A 20,875-nucleotide genomic window follows, 5' to 3' on the forward strand; every position below is an offset into this window, starting at 1 on the left:
ACCTCTCCAGGCCTCCTAAATGCCAGTGCCTTTTCTACCAGATTGTCTCCATTTTGCCGTGTGTGTGTGTATGTGTGTGTGTGTGTGTGTGTGTGTGTGTACATTATATATATATATATATATATATATATCTTATTTTTACATAGTTGTTTACATGTTGTCTCCTCCCATTATAATGTGATCTCCTTGAGGGCAGGGGCCACTTTTGCTTTCTTTGTATCCCAAACACTTAGCACAGTACTTGGAACATAGTAGGTGCTTAATAAATGCTTGTTGACATGACTAAAATTTTTAAAAAGATCTTTTACAGCTTTTTTACTTGCTTCCTACTGAAAGCTAGGTCTCCTGAGCCAAAGCGGGCCGTGTCAGTATTATGAAACAGAATTTCAGATTCGGTTGGTTTGGAGCTTTGTCCTGGTGCCAGTATGTTGTCTCCCTGAATTGTCATTTCAGTGGCATTGGCTTGGCCCTCTGTGAAAGGCTGCTCTGTGAAGATGATGGACTTCATCTGTGTTTAGCATGCAGGAATCTGGGAAAGGCTGAAGCTGCCCGGGTCGCCCTGCTGTCTTCTCACCCCAGAGCGGAGATCACACTCATACAGATAGATGTTAGTAACCTGCAATCTGTGTTTCAGGCGTCAAGAGAACTCAAACAAAGGTATGTCTTAGTAGCTGGTTTTCTCTTCTGAAGTGATGGGGTGGTCTGCTTTTTAAAAAGAAGGGTTGTCAGCCAGGTCAATTCAGTCAGTAAGCATTTAATAATATTAATAACAACAACAACAACAACTAGCATTTATAGAGCACTTCCTATGGGCCAGGCACTGTGCTAAGTACTACTTTATAATTATTATCTCATTTGATTCTCATAACAGCCCTGGGAGGTAGATGCTATTATTATCATCTCCATTTTACAGATGAGGAAAATGAGGCAAACAAGTGACGTGATTTGCCCAGGGTTACATAGCTAGTAATTGTCTGAGGCTGCGTTTGAACTCAAGTCTTCCTGACTCCAGGCCCAGTATTCTATCTGCTTTAACTCCTAGATGCCAAGCCTGGCATGGAGAAGGTGAGAGAGGAGAGGAAAGGTACCTAACATAAGGGCATGATGGAGAAGTCCAGAGAAGAACAGCCTGATGGGAAATGAAGAGATGGCTGACCTGGGCACCCTTGTTACATGGAGGTTCTGGGGGGAGCCCTCCAATCAGAAGGAGGGTCCCAGGGAACTGAGGCTGTTTCCAAGGTGTGAGTCCCGGGACTAGAGGGATCTTCCAGGAGGATGAAGTTAGCCAGATCAGATATAAGTCACATTTCTTTAGTGCTCTAAGGTTTAAAAGGTGCTTTTCTCATACCAAGCCTAATGTCATTATTCATTTTCTGCATGAGGAAAGTGAGGTTTAAATGGCTTAGCCCAGAGTCGCACAACCAGGAGGTGTCAGATCTCTTGGCTCCAACCATTGTCCTTCCTCCTGAATTCTGCTGATGAGCACTCATCTGCCCGAGACACTGTTTCCCCCTCAGTGTCTTGATATCTCATTCCTGATTTGTAACATTTGTTGTCTCTGAACCCTGCATTCTTCTGATAATTTGCAAATGGATGCATCGTTGTCTGTAATTGTATATTCTATTTGCGTAAGATATTAAATTTTTCTGAGCACTTTTATGTCCATTTCCACCTCTTTTTAAATCTTTGTAGCCACTTTGTGAAGTAGATGGGATAGTGAGGGGCACAGAGAGGTTAAGTAAACTTGAGATGGCACAAAACTAGTCAGTGACAGAATTTCAGTTAGAACCCAAGCATCTGATTTCACAGCCAGTGTTCTTTTCCTTCAATCCTACGTCTTCCCAGTGCTAAGTTTTAACTTGTTTCTCAGAACAGTAATGCACCAACCTTTCTAAAATTAGTCCAATGTGAGAAATTTAACATGCAGCCTTTTTTTTTCTCCCTGTGCAGATAAGATGAATTGGACTCATGATTTTATTTTTATAGGGAATTACCAATAAAGACACTCCCTCTACCAGTGTAGATCAGCAAGTGCCCTTCAGCTTCCAGCTTTAGAGTGCTTCCTGGGGCACTGAGAGGATGAGCGTCTTGCCAGTGTGGGTCAGAGGTGGACAGGAACCCCCTGGCTTCCTGACAGGGAGGCCGGCCTTCTGTCCACTGTGCCATCCTGAATCTTGTGCAGATAAGCTGAAGGGAGAACATGAAAGAAATAGCAGGGGCTATTTTGTTGTGCCAGCATCTGTTTTAAATACCAGTTTGCTTCCTGGTCTACAAGGCCTGACATTTATTTCCCTGTATCATTAGAACTGTTTCTGTTTCCCCTTTTCTAGATGTGAGTTCAGAAGGAACAAATTTCACTTTCTTTCCTCCACCCTAACTTTCATTGTTGCAGGCCATATTACTTCATTGATGTTTCCCTATCCTGTATTTGTGATTCCTTTCACCATAAAGGGCATTGGTGATGATGTGAAATAGCCCAGAGAAAAATAATATGTATTGAAAACCAAGAGCTGCCAGTGCATGTAATCAAGATAAACCACAGTCCTTTCCAGTAACATTAGAGGAAATGAGGATGTCCATTGTCAACTCTCCTATTTGATACAGTATTAGAAATGCTGGCTATAGAATGAAGATGAGAGAAAGAAATTGAGAGCATTAAGCATGGGTAAAGAAGAAGCAAAATTAGAACTTTTTTGCAGATGATATGATGGTGGACTTAAAGAACGCTAAAGACAGAACTAAAAACTTCGTTGAAATAGTAACTGCAGCAAAGTTGCAGGACATAAATTAATGCAAGTCATCAACTTTTCTATGTAATACCAATAAAACCCAGAAGAAAGAGATAGAGAATTTCCATTTAAAATAACTATGGAATGTATAAAATTCTTGGGTGTCTATCTGCCAAGTTACACATAAGAGCTACATAAATGCAACTACAAACTGTTGTTTATGGGTCTTAATAATTGGAAAAATATTAATTGCTCGTAGGATGAGTCAGTATAATAAAAATGATACTACCTTAATTAATTTAGTTGTTCAGTGCCATAACAAATTACCAAGGTTTTATTTTATAAATTAGAAAAATAATGATGAAATTCATATGGGGGCAAAAAAGGTCAAGAATTTCAAGAGAAATAATTAAAAGAAGTGGGAATCAAGGGGGCCTGGCTAGTGCTAGGTTTAAAACTATTACAGAGTAATTCTCAGAATGATTTGGTACTGTTTACAAAATAAAGCAATTGACCAATAAAACAGATTACATACACAACATAACAAAACAAATGTGTCTCAGCCTAGTGTTGGAGAAATCCAAAGACCGTAGCTACTGGGATGATGACTCACTATTTGACAAAAATTGCTGGGAAAATTAGATAGCAGTTAGATAATTAGATAGCAGATAAGAAATTAGATTTAGGTCAACACTTCACATCTTACCCTTAGATGAGCTCCAAATTAAGGTCTGACCTACATATAAAAGGTTACATCATAAGCAAATCAGAGAAACATGGGGAAAAAAATACCCGTTAGTTCTACGGATAGAAGAAAAATTCTTGACCAAACCTGGGATAGAGAGGATCATAGAAGTTAAAATGGATAACTTTCATGACATAAAATTAAAACATTTTTGTACAAACAACTCCAATAAAGAAAAGCAACACTGAGGGGAAAATCTTTGCATCAAATTTCTCTAATAAAGGTTCATTTCTACAACATGTAAGGTACTGATTCAAATTTATAGGAATAAGGGCCATTCCCCAATTAATTAATAGTCTAGGAATATGTACAGGTGGTTCTCAAGGGAAGAGATCAGGTTATCTATAGCCATATGAAAAAATACTCAAAATCACTAATTCAAAAAATACAAAATAGAGCAGTTGTAAGATCCTACCTCACACCCACCAAGTTGTCAAAGATGATAAAAAAGGAAAGTTATCAATATTGGAAGGACTCTGAGAAAACACACATTGATAACACTATTGGTGTACCTGTGAATAGGTCCAGCTGTTCGGGAAAGCAATTGGGAATTATATTCAAATAGTTACTAAGCAGTGCATACTCCGTGACCCAGCTATACCACTGTTAGGCCTATACCCCCCCAAAATCAGGGAAATATAAAAAGGTCTTATATGTTAAAAATAAATTATAGCAGATCTTTTCATGGTTCCCCCCAAAATGGAAGCTAAGGGATGCCTATCAATCAAGGAATGGCTGGATTATTCATAGTCTTTGAGTGATGGAGTACTATAGTGTTTTAAGAAATGAGAAATAGATGATTTCAAAGAGACATGGAAGGATTTATATGAACTGAGGCAGGGAGAAGTGAGCAGATCCAGAATAATTTATGTGGTAATATCAGTATTGTAAAAATGAACAGAATCAGAATAATTTATAAAATAATAACAGTGTAAAACAAAATAACTTTGAAAGCTGTGAGAACTATGATCATTGTGATGACCATTCCAGAGAACCAATGATACTACTTCCTCACAGAGAAGTGATATTTAGGGAGCAGAGTTTTATATGTGATATGCATAGGTATGTATATATGTAATTATATATATGTATGTTTGTAGGCAGCCAATGAGGGAATTTGATTTGCTTGACTGTATGTATTTGTTAGAAGGAATTTGTTTTTCTTTTCTCTTTTTTTCCCTAGTGGGATAGGGGTAAGGGTGGTGAGAGGAAAAGGAAATAGATTTCTATTAATTCAAAAAAATTAAAATAGAGAAGTGGAGGTGGGGTCCTACTGATGGGGAATATATTCACTTTCAGTTGAGGTCACTATCATTAGTTTTACCTAATTGTGTTACTTTGTTACAGAAGAGTTTTCAAGGAATGGGGGTAATCTGGAAATGTTTGTAATATAAAAGTAAACCATGTCAATAAAACTTTTAGAAAGAGAAGAAGTAGTCCAGAGATTCAGGGTGGCTTAGTGGTTAGAGGACTACCTTTGGAAGTAGGAAGATATAGGTGCGAGTTGTACTTCTGACATACGCTCCCTGTGTGACCCTATGCAAGTCATATACACCTTTCACTGTCCTCCCAACTCTTAAGAGAGTCAGTTGAGGTCAAGGTGAGGCACTGACTGGGATCCGTTTAGAGATTTCTCCCCCAGGACTTCTCTGCACTGATGAAATCTCAGGCCCAGATCCTCCAAAGGTCATCATCATTTTAAAGCACTGTGGGCATGCACCGTGGCATTCTGGGAGCTGGGCTGCAGCCAGGTGAGTGTAGCTCTTGTTCTTAAAGGACTCCAAGGAAGGAGAGTTCCTTTTTTAGAAACTAATTGCAGAGTTTAATGCGCAATATGCTCCCCAGACATTGTTTTTAAGTTATAGAGCCACATAAAAAATACCTGAGTTGAAAGGAAGCCCGAGGGATACGATGAGACCTTTTTGGAACTATCTTCCTGCTTGCTTACTTATGCCATTTTTATTCTGCTGAGCAATATCTTGTTTGCCTCAGTGCTGTGTTTTATTACTTATAGGAAAAACAGTAAGGCATGAAAAATAAAGGTTATTCTAGTTTGGTTATTTTTTTAAAGGCAGATTTAAATTTGCAATTTTGAGGGTAGTTAGTTAATCTGAAGTAAAATTATTTGTGTTGTGGAAATGAATCTTTCCAGAAGAAGATAGAGATATTCCTAAATAGATGCCTAGGTTAGATAATGTATAAATAACTCATCATGCAGTGAATAAGTTCAGCTGTAATGTCCTCAGTCATTCTTTTGGGAACTCTTTCTAAAATCCCAGTTACATGAATGTGTGCTGAATTAAATAGAATTTGGCATTAAAAATAGATGTTCCCCTGGTCTCATTATTATATTGGCTTTAATAATTAGACTCATCTGGTTATCAATTATTGATAGGGAAATCAAGAGTACTTTTGTGCCTGAAACACGATCCTCAATGGCAAATTCTTGTACATGTGAAGGCCTGAGCCCAAGAACTAACAGTGATATATAAGCATTTATTTTGACAATAACTAGTTTTTAAGAGAAAAGCCTCATAACGTGTTTCTGTGTCAACTATTGCCATCTTCTTGGTTCAGTAAGAAAGTTTGACCCTTTGTGCCTTTCTCTTTCATGACCATACTTTGGGATTTTTCAAGTTTTCTGAATATGTACTGAAGGGAATCCATGTTTTGTCTTTGTATTTTACTTCTAGGTTTGAGCGTCTAGACTACCTCTATGTGAATGCTGGGATTATGCCAAATCCACAGTTGAATTTAAAAGCACTTTTTTCTGGCCTCTTCTCAAGGTAACTTGAAGATTTTTCAGATAAATGGATGAACACAAAAGCATTTGTTAAACACTTTTTAAGTGCTAGTCACTGTGCTAAGTGCAGGGGCTTTAAGTAAATACAAAAGAGTTTTGGACCGTAAGGATCTTCTAACAGGAAGAGACAATATATCTAGGAAAGTCATGGCTAAGGAAGGATGTTTTGGTCTGGGAAGTCACAGAGATGGTGGATAGAACCACAGGACAGTTATTTAATACACCTTTACCAGAAAGTGTTAGTGATGTTTTGATTATTATTGACAGAGCAAGAAGTGAAAAGTAGGAGTTTGGGAGAGGAAGTAGAGGAGATGGGGTTGCCAAGGCAGGAAGGTGACCATAGAGAAGCATTATCAGGGACCTCTCCATAGGCAGGACAACATGACAGAACAGGAGTTTTGGAGCTGAGCGATGTAGCTCCTCTAGGGCTTGGCCTCCAGAGGTCCGGTGCAGAGGGTGCATCAGTAGGGACCAGGTGGCAGGGCAGGAAGATGACCAGTGGGAAGCAGACGTACTCAGTGGAATTAAACTTCATCTGTTTTTTTGTGCCCAGTTTTGTCAATGATCAATATATCAAGTTGGTTTGGGAATATCAGAGAAAAGTAGGGGTATTTGAATAGAGAGATCATGGTAAGAGGTGATATTGCCACTTTTGTGAACGGGAAATTGAATACTGCCAATCACGTCTTGGGTGAGGTGTTCTCAAGGATCTGTGAAATCTTGATGATGCTTTTAGGGTGGGCACCCCAGCTGGAAGGAGTGGCTATGTCCATCTGAAAGAAAGCATTTCAAAAATCCCATACTAGACACTGTTATACTCATTTCCCAGCTCTTGGGAACACAAAGGATCGTCGGAGACAGCGGGCCTTCTTTTAAGGCCTTTTTCTTGAGTCATTGCCCGTCAAGGCCCTTGGGTAAATTGTGAGAGAACTAGACTGTCGCGGTTTGAACTATGTGATTTGAATACCTGTGGGCAGATTTAGTGAGTTTGATTTGGCATCAAGAGATCAGGTTAAATCATTTTGGTTTTACAGTATTGTTTTGTTCTCTTTCAGAAAAGTATTTCATATGTTCTCCACAGCCGAAGGCCTGTTGACCCAGGATGACAGGGTCACTACAGATGGACTGCAGGAGGTGTTTGAAACCAATGTTTTTGGCCACTTTATTCTGGTAAAGACAGACTATTGAGCTATTTCTTAGCTAGTGATGGACAGTTAAGACCACTTCACAACCTTGGTCCTGTTTCAGTCCTGTACGTGAAAATGAACAGAAGCTGATTGTTAAATAGTTTATTCTAGTGAAGACTTGATTAAAATAGCTGTGACTGTTTTTCCCCCTCACATTTCCTGGGCCTCTGCCTCCATTGTTATCTCCTTGTGTAACAGGAGGTTACAATCTGAGGTTACTTAGGAGTATTGGCATGACTTATTTGATTCACTTTGCTGCCCATTTCTATTATGGAACCCAAAGTACTTTGTAATTTACCACCATACATCATTCCTTTTGGACAAGCCTATCTTTGACTCTGTCTTTAGGTGGCTTAGTTATCAAAAGGTCCTTTTATGACATGGCATAGGCCCCAAAGAGGAATTTAAAGCCTAGGTCTGTGTATTTTGAGGTACCTAAAGTAAATATGGCTCTAACGCTTCTGTGGTGCCCTGATAGGGTGCAGGAGGGAGTCCGTGCTTATTTGTATCTGATTTGTAATTAGATGGTTAGAGCGACCTGTTTGTAGAAAGTAGAAAGGAATGCTTTCTGTTGCTGTTCTTTTAAATATAGATTATTGCTAACATTACTTCTGTTAGGTTGTATTTAAAATAGGTTATTATCCTGAACGCTGGAAAATTGCTTCTCCTTATCTGCCTCTAAGCATGATCATATGCTTATATTACATAAAATAGGGGTTCTTAACTTTTTTTTCTGTTAAGGGGATTCCCTTGAGAAGCTGGTGAAGTTTGCGGGGCTCTTCTCAGAATAATGTTTTTGAATGTGTGAAATAAAATGTTACAAAGGAAACCAATTGTATTGAAATGCAGTTGTCAAACTGTACGTGTATAAGTATGTATGTGTGTGTGTATGCATGTGTATATACATATAAAAGTTTATAGGCTCTAGCTTTAAAAACTTTGACATAAAAACCAAAAGCAGTCAATTCTCAGTTGTCCCCAGATGTTTTTCATCTGCTCGGTCAATTTTTTTTATAAACAAAGTTCAGATTTCCTTATGTCCAAAATACTCTTGATCCCCTACCCCTTGCCACTTAGGGAGCACGTTCTAAAGAAACAGGATCTTGCTGTCTTTGTGGGTTTTGGGTTGTAAATCTGCCACCAGCAGTTATTGGGATAATGGATTCTCTGGTTGAATAGAATTTTGATGTTTCTGCCATTTTTTATTATCCATGTTATTGCTTCTGTCCTACTAGTACAGGTAAATAGGAGAAAATTCTCCTGTGCCCAGATTAATCCTGTATCTTCCCCCCTTACAGAAATATGGCAAAATAAGAGCTTAATATACAAAACACACATGAACTGTTTCTGGCATTCCCCCCCCTTATCCCCCCACCTGGGTTTATCTTATTTTCTTAGGATCAGGCACGTCCATTCTTGCACCCCACTTGTCCTGGGAGATACCACTTCATATCATGTAGATTGTTCAGTCAAACAGATACTTACACCTACTTCATGACTCAGAATTTCCTAACCCTGTTCAGGCCAAGGACTTTCTCCCTATTTCCATTGCTCTGTCTTTTCACTGGTCCTGTAAACATATCTGGCATTAATCCAGTCTCTTTGGAATTTCTGACATGGTGATACCTCATTGTCCCACCAGACACTGTCTGGTACAAGATGAGGTCTAGTATTTCTCTGGTTGTTTCTATGGCCCAAGTCTAACACTTGATCAGTCTTCTCATTTCCTTAACCCAACAACTCCAGAGTCTTATTTCACATACCAGCTTTCATTTGCTTGCTTTGGAAAAGAAATGAGGTCCTACAGTGGACCACACTGTGCTGGAAGCCATCCTTAAAGGAGTGCCAATGAGGCAAATCAGGCTGATGAATATGAAGGGAAACCTTGAAAGGGAAAAGAGATGTTATGTAAGGAAAACATGCAGCTTAAAGGATGCACTGTATGTATATACATGCTAATTGTGTGTATATTAGTGCTTCACATTACTCTCTTTTTTTTTCCAGCACTAACTAGCAGGTACCATTGCCCTCTCCTCAACCTGCTAGCCTCTTGAGACAGTGATAGTGATCTTATCCATGTCCCAGCTAGGGATCCCCCTAGTTAAGGGCCAGGGATAATTATGTCACTTGCTGTTTCTTATGGACAGCTGATAGTTAAGTGCTATAAAGTATGGATATAACTTAATCACAGAAGTATGAAGTAATAATTTATAAGAAGTCTACTTATTTCCTTTTTACTCCTTAGAATGTACATTATTCCTCTTTACATTTTGCCTTTTTCTTTCCCCCTCTTCTTTAATTTTTCATAATATACATGGAAGATAGATTTTTTTTCCCCTTACTTTTCTTTGATCATGAATACTTCCTGTTTAAAGCATTTAAGCATTCACATCTCCTATTTGTGTGGCATTTTGGTGGGAGATTCTTCTTCTCCCTTCCCACCAAAGACTTCTTATTTTCTTCAAACAAAGCCTACTCATCTTTACTTGTCTTCTACCTGGATTCCTGATTCCCTTTGATTTGGGTTTTCAGATCTCATTTGTGTTGCTATAATACACTGTAGGAAACAAAAGCTGGATCTTGTAGGTCTGGGTGTAAAGAATCATAGAACTGTATATCTTAGCGGCAGAAACAGTTTTTGAATTTAGAGGTCATTTTATCAAACTCCCTGGGTAGTAGGAATTTCCTGTACAACATCCCTGACAAGTCTTACTTAGCTGCTGACTACTTCTAATGATAGAGAACTCTATGTTAAGAGCTAGTCCATTCCACTTGTGGATCACTCTGATTATAATTCTTCCTTATGCTGAGGTGAAGTGTGCCTCTATACCTTTTCTTTGGTTCTTGTTTTTCCTTGTTCCACATCCATGCATAAGTCTAATCTCTCTTTTGTATGTTGGCCCCTCAAATATAGGCAGATTGCAATGAAATTTAATACATTTTTAAGTGACATCCGTTTGTAAGACACTAAGTTCTCCTAAATCTTCTGTCTTAAAGGTTAGGTATACCCTGCTCTTCAAACCATCTACATCTGTAACATGATTCCTTTATTGTGGTGGTGCTCATGTAGATACTCTCCATTTTCTCAATGGTCCTCCTAAAATATGGTACCCAGAACGAAATATAACATTCCAGGGCTGGTGTGGTGAACTCAAGGTGCGTTGGAACTGTCTCCTCCATTGTTGTGAATGCTTATCGTTTTAGCCCAAGATCACATCAAAGATAGCATGGCATAGTGGGTAGAAGTTGAGCCTCAGAGCCAGGTAGACTTAGGTCAGATCTGTTAGCTATGGGACCCTGAGTGAGTCATTTAACCTTTCAATGTCCTAGACAACTCTCTAATACTGTAAGTTGCAGATTAGATGCTGATCTGCATTGGTAAAGGGAGTTTTCTACTTGGGAGCTTACCTGCTCTATTGAAACTGCAGGTCCAGACTTAAAAAAAAATTATACTGACATTTTTGGCAGCCACCCCATTCTGTTGTCTTAGAGTCTTTCATAAGAATTGCTTTTAACTGACTTGTCTCTTTTTACATGTGCAGCGACGTCTTCAGTGTAAGACATTGTTTCTTCTTATTAGATTTGGGTCTAACCTGTTGGATTGAATTTCTTTAACCCAGTGCATCAGCTGTCCCACTCAGTTTTGAGCCCTCTGCGGACTTAATGATCAAATCCTTTGTATTGTCTTCATCTAAGACAGATGACAACACAATCTAACACATCTAAGATGGTTTGCAGAACCAAACTGGCTTGGTCTGTGGCAAGCCACCAGGGACCTTCTAGATTCATAGTGACCTGTTAATTAGTAGAATTTTGGTTCAGTCATTTAACCTCGTTAGCTATCATCCAAACTAAAGGCTAGTAAATCCAGATTTCAGCAAGGCATTTTACTGTATATAAAGCATTCTCCTGGCCTGCTACCCTAGTAACTATCAGAAGGAAATGAATCGTTTGGCATAATATGTTCTTGATGTTCTGATGCTGATTCATTGTGATTACTTTTTCCTTTTCTAAGTGCTTACAAACCATCTGCCTGATGATCCCTTTTAGGATTTTGTGAGTAATAGTTATCAGGTTGTCTGTTTAACAGACAATCTGCCTTTTCCTTTTTGAAAATAGGGATGTTATTTGCCTGACTTCAGCCCTCCAATATCTTTCCTTTCTCCGTGATTCTCCAAAGACCATTGACCGTAGCTACAGGTTCTTTGTTGGGGCCACATGAACTCAGATTGGCATGACATTCCTCACATAAATTGAACTTAACTCTCTCTGTTTTTTCTTTTCTCCATTCAGGTTTGAAAATAATTCTCCTTAATAGAAGCAGTACAGCCTTTTAATACTGTAATGTTGCTGCCAAACAATGGACTTCTCTTTTTTCTTCTTTTTTGAATATAGTTTGGGAAACCTTTTGTTGTTGTTCTTAGTTGAAACCTGCAAAAACTTTTCCTTTGCGCTTTAGTTTTCTTGACATTCTTACAGATCTGTGCCATCTCATCCTGCTCATCCTTGGTTGCATGGCCTTGTATCTGCTCCATCTTATATGTAAGTCTTTTTACTCTTAGTTCATCAAAGGGTTCCTTGTGCACTCACATCTCACTCTAAGTATTCTCTCCAGTCTCCTGCTGTCTTCTCTATTGGGGTTGTTTATGTTGTGTTGTCAGAATTTGATTTTGGAGGACCTTTTATCCTTCATGTTAAAATCATGGATATTAGAAGCCAACCTTCCAAACTAGTTGATAGCTGGAGGAATGATATTATAGTGACATTCACTGTGGTGTTTATGGATTGAGTTTTGGTTCCTTTGACTCATGTATTTTTGGTAAACATTGAGAGCTCCTATAGACTTACCCAGTAGCCCTAAAAGAAGATTTTTATTTTTATCTCAGATTCGGGAGCTGGAGCCTCTGCTTTGTTGTCCTGACATTCCATCTCAGGTCATCTGGACGTCTTCTAGCAATGCCAAGAAAGCTAATTTCAGCCTAGATGATTTCCAGCATGTCAAAGGCCATGAACCCTACAGCTCTTCTAAATATGCCACTGACCTTCTGAGTCTGGCTTTGAACAGGAATTTTAACCAACAGGTGAGGAGGTGCTTAAGAGTTTGGGAGATTTGGAGTGAAGAGAGTAGGTTCAAATCCTGGCTTAGATAGTGGTTAGCTGTGTGGTCATGGACAAGTCATTATACTGTCTGAGATTCAGTTTCCTCATGTATAAAATGAGGATAATAGTACTAGTAGCACCTCCCTCACAGGGTTTATTGGGAAGCTGAATCACAGGTGATACTTGGTGTCAAGCATTTTTGCAAATGTCACAGAAATGTAGGAGGATAGATTACATTGCCTTCTGCACGGGATTATAAAGAATGTGCTTTGAACACCCTAAAACACTATGTGAAATATGAGTTTTTTTTTTATTCCTGACAATGCAGCTGGCCTATATAATGATCAGAGAGATTTCAGGGTATTTTTTTACTATTGATCTGACTTGAATGCTATAATGACAAGAAACAGCAGAAAAACAAAATGGTTAAAATAGTAATGTGCACATTGTGGTTCTCAAGTTGCCACCTGTGATTCTTTGGGACCTTAAATTTCTATATTAAAATGTTGTGTCCTACTAGATTGTATAGTGTATCCAATAGTTGTTTGGCTCTTTCAGTTAATGGTGATTGCTAAATTCACTGCAAAATCACACCACTGAGACAGCCACAGGTCTGAAGGTTTGGGAAGGTTTGTCCTTGTTAGTGGACTTGACTGCTGAAAAGATGGTAGGAGCTGTGAGTTTGGGGGACTCTTTGATCCTAATCTTGACAGGGAAATACAAGGAAGGAAGGAAACAAGACTTCGTTAAGTGCTTGCCAGGTGCGAGATACTGTGCTTGCTAAATACAAGCCCCTGAGTGTTGATGAAAACAGCAGAATTCACCCTGGCCTGGGTAGAGCTCCTTCTGGGAGCCAAAGACCCAGGCTCTAATTCTAGTGCTCTTATCGGCCAGTGCTGGAATCCTGGACAAGTCACTTAATTTCTCTATTTTTCTATTTCTAAAGTGGAAATAGCACTGTCTGACTTGCCTAACTCACCAGGGAAGGATCAAATAAGATAAAAGATGAGAAAGTTTTTGAATTTAATTCAGCAAGCATTGTTTGATCACCTGCAGCATGCCAGGTGGGAGAGGCAGCGTAGCATAACAGATGAGTTGGCATAGGAATCAGGAAGACCTGGCTTCAGGTCTCACCACTGTGTGATCCTGGGCAAGTTATTTAATCTTTCATTTTCCCTAGCAGTTCTCTAACACTATCAAATGACCTATGTAGATAAACAGAGTTTTCTCACTGGGAATTCCTGGTACCAGTGAAGTCACAGAAGGTGGGGACCAAAAAAAAAGTTTTGGGTGCTGAGGGATACAAAAAAGTAATTGTTCCTGCTCCCAAATAGGTTATACTTCACTGGGTAGAAAAATAGATGTTAAATACAGAATATCTACAAAACATTTGTGGGGTGGTGGGGAACACTAATAATTAGGGAAATCAGGATATGCAGCTTGTAGGAGGTAGAAGAAGCTTATAGAAGGCTCCCAGAGGAATTGAGGAGGAAGGTGTGCTTTTCAGGCATGGGGGACAGTCTGTAGGAAGACAGAGATGGGAATTTATGTGTGGGGAGCAGGAAGTGGGCCTTTGATTGGAATATAAAGCATGCAAGGTGGATTAATGTATAGTTGTTCTGGAGAGATGGCCTGGAGCCAATGGCACAGGGCTTGAAAGCTTTACACAGATGCCTCATGGTGGTAAGTAGAAGTCTCTCCTGTTTCTTGCAAGTAATATTGTTTGTCCTTAGTATTCCAAGAAGAGTAAAGACCTCCGGATGTTGGGGTCAAGGTATGTATGTTCCATTGTGGTTGATCAGTTCAATACAAGCTGGGAAGGCTCTACCTCAGATTGGGCACAAATAGTCCATTTGAACATTTGGAGTGGTGGTATTTCTAGATTTGCACATCTCACATTTCCTTGGTACTATGTGATTCTGCTTTATTCTTGGAATACAGCTCCTTCTTTGATGCAGGCATGCCATGTTGCATGGTCCTGTGCCAGCATCTCCCTGTCTCACAATCAGTATTAAAGTTCCTTAGACTTCGAACGTGTCTTTGTACTGCCTCTTTTGACCACCATGTGAGCCATGGCAGATCCTACCAATCTGAGAAGGCTTCAAATTCCTGCCAAGTGATGGACTGGCTGTCGGGCAAGGCCAAGTCTACCTAAGGTTGCAGGGACCCTGTTCCAGATTGGCCTCAGTCTGAATTTTTTTGACCACAATAAATCTTGAAGACAGTGTCTTATGCGAATAGAAAGAAGAATTATAATCTGCATCAGTGGAGGAAGAGTACCATGCTGATTGAATTATAGATCCTGCAGTGTTGAAGGTTTATTCAGGCCACATGTGGCCTCAAGGCTGCAGGTTCCCCACCCTTGACTATTCATAAGACTTCAGAAATTTAGTAGCTGTAGGAAGGAATACCTTAAAAGGCTATTCTTTCTTAATCTGTCCCATTTCCCCCATTCCCATCTGTCCATATTGCCAGGGCCTGTACTCCAGTGTAGTGTGCCCAGGGATTGTGCTGACCAATCTGACTTATGGAATTCTGCCACCTTTCATCTGGACACTATTGACTCCATTACTATTTTTGGTGAGTGATATGTTCTTTCTTCATGATTTTTCCAAATATATTCACCTTGAGATCATAGCAGATAAATTTCGGTGCAGGGAAATGATTTGCTCACTAGAATATTAGTGTATCCTGTGATTTTAGTAAAATTCAAAGCCTGTTTAATAGGTAACTTGTGCACAACCCTACACAGTTTCCCAACCCAATTTCATCTGAATATTTACTTGTCAGTAAGCTAGTATCCTACCCTAACAGAAGCCATCTTTTTTAGAAGATGGCTACCTTACAATTCTCCTAATTTCCCTGATTTCTAGCAGTTTCATATATCAGCTATTCTGGTATGTTTCTCTCAGTGACCTTTAATTTAGTTGTCTGTATCTACAGACTTATTCATGTCTCTGGAGAAACTTTTTGTCTCCTAAATATGAGTGATTTTGATGTCCTGAAGCCACAGGTTAGAATTCTAGAGCCTAATATGTGCATTTCTGAGTTCTAGATATTTTCCTTCAGAGTAGACTTTTTTTTTTTCTGGTTTATGAGAACCTTAAATTAGGAAAGCTTTGTTCTATCCCTGGCTTTACCACTTATTGGCAGAGTGACCTTAGGCAACTTACCTCTCACTGTGGACTCCATTTCTCAATTTGTAAAATGAGAAGGTTAATTGAGGTCATTGGATTATATGACTCAACCTTGAAGGGCCTGTTTTTCTTTTCTTCTTTTTCCATGAATAGAGGTTTGTGCTACTCTGCTTGGCTCTTATGTTATAATAACTATAGGAGTTTGGGACTTTCTATCCTTTGTCCATCCCCACGTTGGATAATTATGAGTTCTTAACTAATTCTTACATGCAAGATAAGGAATGGCTTGGGTGTTCATTTCCCAGCCAACTAGATCTCTTCAGTAGGCCTTTGATACGTAATTGATAGTTTGGGGAGTAGTGAGGTGTGCTAATTGTGTTTCCGTGGTGGAGACTATAGCATGTGAGCAGAGATTAGTTAGCAACTCCAACTGAAGAGTAACCCGGTAAGTCTGCTCTTTGAAAAGAACTGAGCTTATCCTGGGGGATCAGGACCCGAGAACTCCAGAGTACGGGATCAACGGTTGCTTTATTCTCTGGTAGACATTAAGTGCCCTTTTGAGTCTCTAGGGAGGCCATGTTGTAATTCCCAACATGGCTGTCATCTCTGAGGAATGGGTAAACACTCAGCTGTGAAGAGACCTGAGCTTTATTAAAATCTTATGTACTGGTGATACAAGAAATTCTGGGAGGGTTATGCTTCTTCCAAGGATTTATATGCTAGAAGTTGAACAACTAATGTTTTTCATGTCCCTGGTAATCTTTACATGTGAACAAATGGCATTTTCTTTTTTCTTTCTTCAGCTGCGCTTTTTTGTAAATTCTTTAACAACCACACCTTACAATGGAGCAGAAGCCTTGGTATGTCCCTGGAGCCTTGATGGGAAATGGCCTAAGAGATAAGAATTTGAAATTTAATGGTTGTTGATGACAGAGATACAGCACCTTTAGAGTGCCTGGAATCTGGGATGAAAGAAAAGTGGCCTTTATGCCTTCATCTTGGGAAATGTTTTTGGAATCAATATGATTGGTGGTAGAGGACAAGTTAATTGTGGAGGCTTTAACCCTTAAGGTGGTTTTTGTTTCACCCTCTCTGTAAAAAAGGAAGCCAGAAAAGGCTGAGGTTGCTGTGCCCGCTGTCTTTAAGAATTGGAAGGAATGCCTTTGGGAAGAGGGTGACACCTGTTCTGCTTAGTCCTAGCTAAGGGCAATGGACAGGGATAGCCCAGAGGCACCCCCAGAGGTTTAATGTGAAGAATGCCCTACCATTAGAGAAGCGCAGAAGTGTCATGGACTGCCTTGTGAAACTCTGTTCCCTTCACTGTATAGAGATCTCCAAGCACAGCCAATATGACAACTTGTTGGGGACAGAGGAGAGGAAATTCCTTCATCTCAGCAACCAACTGGATGGTGTTGGCAGCTTCCTCCCAGTCTCCATGTCTACAGTTACAGAGCCATTTAGGGCCTACCTTTTTCAGGACTGATCAAGACAAGTATTTTTGAAGGCCTCCAGTGGGTGCAGCTTAGTGCTGGGTGCAATGGGAATACAAAAGAAAGATAGGAAAGACAACTCTAAAATACAGGCACAGAAAACAGTGTGAAATGTTATATAATCAAGTGTTCAATTATGTGGTATAGACCAGGCCTGTATAACAGTTGGCCTGTGGGCTGCTTGTGGCTTGTCAAAGAATTTTGGGTGACCTGCAAAAAATGTAGAGGATATAAAAGAAAGTAAAGATGTAACGAGTATTTGTCCATACCTTGCTTAACCAGCCTTCCACTAGTCACTGTTGTGCCTATCATGTAACTTGGTGAGTGGGTTGCCACTACGTACTGTCTTGTTTGTCACATGACCCGTGGCAACCAACCATTGTCAGTCTGTCTCTAGTTACCTTTACTTGGAAAGTGAGCCGCTAAAAACCTATCTATGGCCCAAAGAAGTTTAGCCTATTTTAAGTTTGGCCCCTACCTACTGCCAAGTTGTGCAGATATGGTATAGATGCCATACTTTACAGAAGGGAGATATTAGAGTGGGCTGGGTTAGTTGAGAGGGGCTTCAGAGTAGGTGGGGCTTGGTTTGGGCCTTAAAGGGTTTACAGATTTAAAAGGCTGGGGTGTGAAATCAGCTTCTCAGGTGCAAGGCAATATTGTCTACCGTTGCCTTTTCTGATTTAACTGTGTTTTAACTTTACTGGAACTGGTTCTGATTTATGGGAAAAAATAATTAACAGCTAACATGTATGTAGTATCTGGAGATTTGAGGAGCGCTATTATCTCATTGGAGAGTTCTTTTACCCTGGAGAGAAGGTTACAAGAATGTGTTGGTGAAGATAACATTTTCACCTTGCCGTGCCATGGTTTGAGGGCCTCATCAGTGCTTTGGGCAGTTTGATTGAATGGTTGGACATAGGCCTGGAAATTTGGTTTAGCTCTCCAGTTTTCAAACTCCAGCAGGAAAATGTTACTAATAATTTTTCACTAGATGATAATATGAAACACACAGCATGTTTAAAATAGACATGTATATACATATGTGTATGTAGATACACATATACACACACACATATATATAAATATATGTATGTATGTATGTTTGGAGTGTCTATTTAGAAATAGGTCTTTAAATCCAGTTCATTTTAAATACCATTTGATCAATGAGCTATACCGTTTAATGGTATAAACTGTGTGTCTTTAAGGAAGGAAATAGACTTCTTTCCTGGTATTTAAGGTAGCCCTTGAAGGCCAGTCCTATCTTATTTAACTTAAAATAATTTACAGAGGAGTCTAGCTGGTCACTCAGTCGTCCTTCTTCCTGCCCTTGGATTGAATTGCTCAACAAGCCCATGTAGCTGTTGAGCAATGATAGGATCTTAGAGCTGAAAGACTTTACCAAATGATGATTGATGGGCTTTTAAAACTTGTTCAAAGCTATTTAAAGTACTTGGTATCAAGGTTTACCTTAAGACAGGTATGACTCATGCACTCTTTCCTCCTCCTTTCTAGTTATGGCTTTTCCGACAAAAGCCTGAGTTTCTGAATCCCTTGACCAAATATCACAGTGCTACCACGGGACTTGGAAACAATTATGTAAGCCCTCAGAAGGTAAGCTCCATTAAAGACAGCTTGGTGACAGGAACTGGTGACAGGCTCATTAGCTGAAAAGAGTACCTGTTAGAGGGTTGGGGAGAGCTGTGCCCTGGTGTGATCTTCCTTTCTTTTTTAAAAATTTATCTAAATTTTTTTTCTTGTATTATGAACATGACAAGCATCAAACATAAATTTTCCATATGTAATGAAGAGAATAAGAGGCTTGTATATGAAACTGTAAATCTAGTATGTGTAGCTATTTACATAGGCATGCATACATACATTATATATTATATACGTATGTGTGTATATAAAAATTTAACACTGTTTTACAACCGTTGCCCTGCTGATCTTTGACTCTTCCCGAACTTCCTTTTTTTCTCTTCTGTGTATTTCCAGTGTTTCATTGTTCTTTTCATTCTTTTCTTCCCTTTTCAAAATCATTGTTTCTACCTACCCATCTTCCCCTAGTCTCTGTCATTTTCAAGACAAACTATTGTTCAGCCTTCTTTGCCTGACTTCATTGACTGCAAATATACGTTGTAATTTCTCAAGCTGGATGAATACAAAGTTGGAAGGAAGAGATTTTTTTTTCCCCTGATAAACATCATAGAAACAAATATATTTGTATTGGACCCAGATTTATGGTCCTGAGCTTTTCCCTGAATTCGGCACTTTTCTCACATCTTGGCAGTATGAATTCTGTGTCATCTTCAAATTGTAGTGACTTTTTCTGAATGGGACCCCTCTGGTAAAGAAGCCCCTTTTTTTGCCCCATATCACTATTGGAGCAATGCTCTTTGGCAAGCCTCTTTACCTTCTCCTGCTTGCAGTTCTGTTGGATACTTTCCTTCACTTTCCCTTCCCCCGTGGGACCTTTGGTATCCCTATTTCTGCTTCTCTTGCAGATGGATCTGGATGAAGAGACTGCTGAAAAGTTTTACCAAAACTTGCTGGACCTGGAAAAGCGCTTTGGGGCCATCAGAGCCAAGTCACTGGATAGCGGGAGTGAAAAATGAATTTCTTAGAACCATCACATGCTTTTTGGGCTTTTTGGGCATCAAAATGCTTTTAAGGGCTTCTACGTCTATTCATTTGGTTGATGTGCGTTTGCAGAACAACCAGGAGATCTTGACTCCCTCTCCCTGATATGTGTGTGTGTGGGTCTGTGTGTGTGTGTGTGTATGTGCTCGCATGTACACATTTCTATCCTATAAGAGAAAAGAGGGGGGAAATCTCATTTCTTAAACATCCAGTTAGAAACAACTCATTTGTTATTTCTATCACTACTTCCAATCATAGCCTTGAGAGTTGACCTCTTTAATATTGCTCTGTGCCTTATTTCTCCCTGATAACCTGGTTAAACTATGTGTGACATCTCATCTCTTAGAAGGAAAAGGGTGTTTTGTGATTTACATAAATAGGTAACTATCATTTGTAGTGTAAATTATTCCATAGCTGAAAATTAGGACCAAAGCAAGCCTCACTGGACAGGTGTTCACTCATTTTTTTTGTGGGGAACAGGGAGATGGTCTCCTTGTCTTGCCTAGGGTAGAAGTATCGTGGCCACTCAGGAGCCCCATCCCCATGCTGATTGATATGGAAGTTTTAAGGTGTTCTGCTTCTCCATCCTGGACCAGTTCACCCTTTTTGGGCAGCTCCTGAGGGCCCACCGTATTGGTGCTGGACTTGACTCAGGCACCTGATCAGCTTTAGTCCTTCTGTGATCCAGAGATCCTCAACTCAAGCAATCCTCCAGCCCTAGGCTTCCTAGTAGCAGGGGATAGAGTCCTGTACAAGCAGGTATGGCTCCATCCCTCTCAAATAAGGAGAGGGTGTTACCCTGTAAAATCTAAGATCAAGCTAGAATTCTGGATTCTGCCAGCGTTAATGTCTTCCTGAGAAAATCACTTCACTTATCATGAGTCTGCTTCCCAGCCAGTGAAAGAGGAGTTAACTTCTCGCCCTCTTTGTCATGAATCTCCAGTGCGTTGACGTGTTCCAAATAAAACTAGCTTGTTTTGGTATGAGCTGTTCTAGAAACACTGTGCTTTTTGGGGATGATAAAATAAAGTTAACAGGTCAGAA

At 39.7% G+C, this 20,875-nt stretch overlaps 1 protein-coding gene across 2 annotated transcripts in view; it reads left to right on the forward strand.

The window, feature by feature from the left end:
• The window catches only part of HSD17B7 (hydroxysteroid 17-beta dehydrogenase 7), a 31,702-nt gene extending 10,827 nt beyond the window's left edge, over positions 1 to 20,875 (forward strand). The window contains exons 2-10 of one of the 2 annotated variants that reach the window (XM_027868298.1): positions 519 to 657; positions 5,102 to 5,225; positions 6,168 to 6,260; positions 7,333 to 7,447; positions 12,351 to 12,545; positions 15,040 to 15,144; positions 16,505 to 16,561; positions 18,704 to 18,802; positions 19,696 to 20,875. In XM_027868298.1, coding sequence (XP_027724099.1) covers positions 606 to 657; positions 5,102 to 5,225; positions 6,168 to 6,260; positions 7,333 to 7,447; positions 12,351 to 12,545; positions 15,040 to 15,144; positions 16,505 to 16,561; positions 18,704 to 18,802; positions 19,696 to 19,806 — 951 coding nt within the window. In that variant the 5' untranslated portion in view covers positions 519 to 605 and the 3' untranslated portion in view covers positions 19,807 to 20,875. Of the gene's footprint in view, positions 1 to 453; positions 658 to 5,101; positions 5,226 to 6,167; positions 6,261 to 7,332; positions 7,448 to 12,350; positions 12,546 to 15,039; positions 15,145 to 16,504; positions 16,562 to 18,703; positions 18,803 to 19,695 lie in introns of both variants that reach the window. The other variant, XM_027868297.1, reaches the window with a different exon arrangement.

This window comes from Vombatus ursinus, unplaced genomic scaffold, assembly GCF_900497805.2.
Source record: "Vombatus ursinus unplaced genomic scaffold, bare-nosed wombat genome assembly UNPS02014789.1, whole genome shotgun sequence".
Classification (NCBI taxonomy): domain Eukaryota; kingdom Metazoa; phylum Chordata; class Mammalia; order Diprotodontia; family Vombatidae; genus Vombatus; species Vombatus ursinus.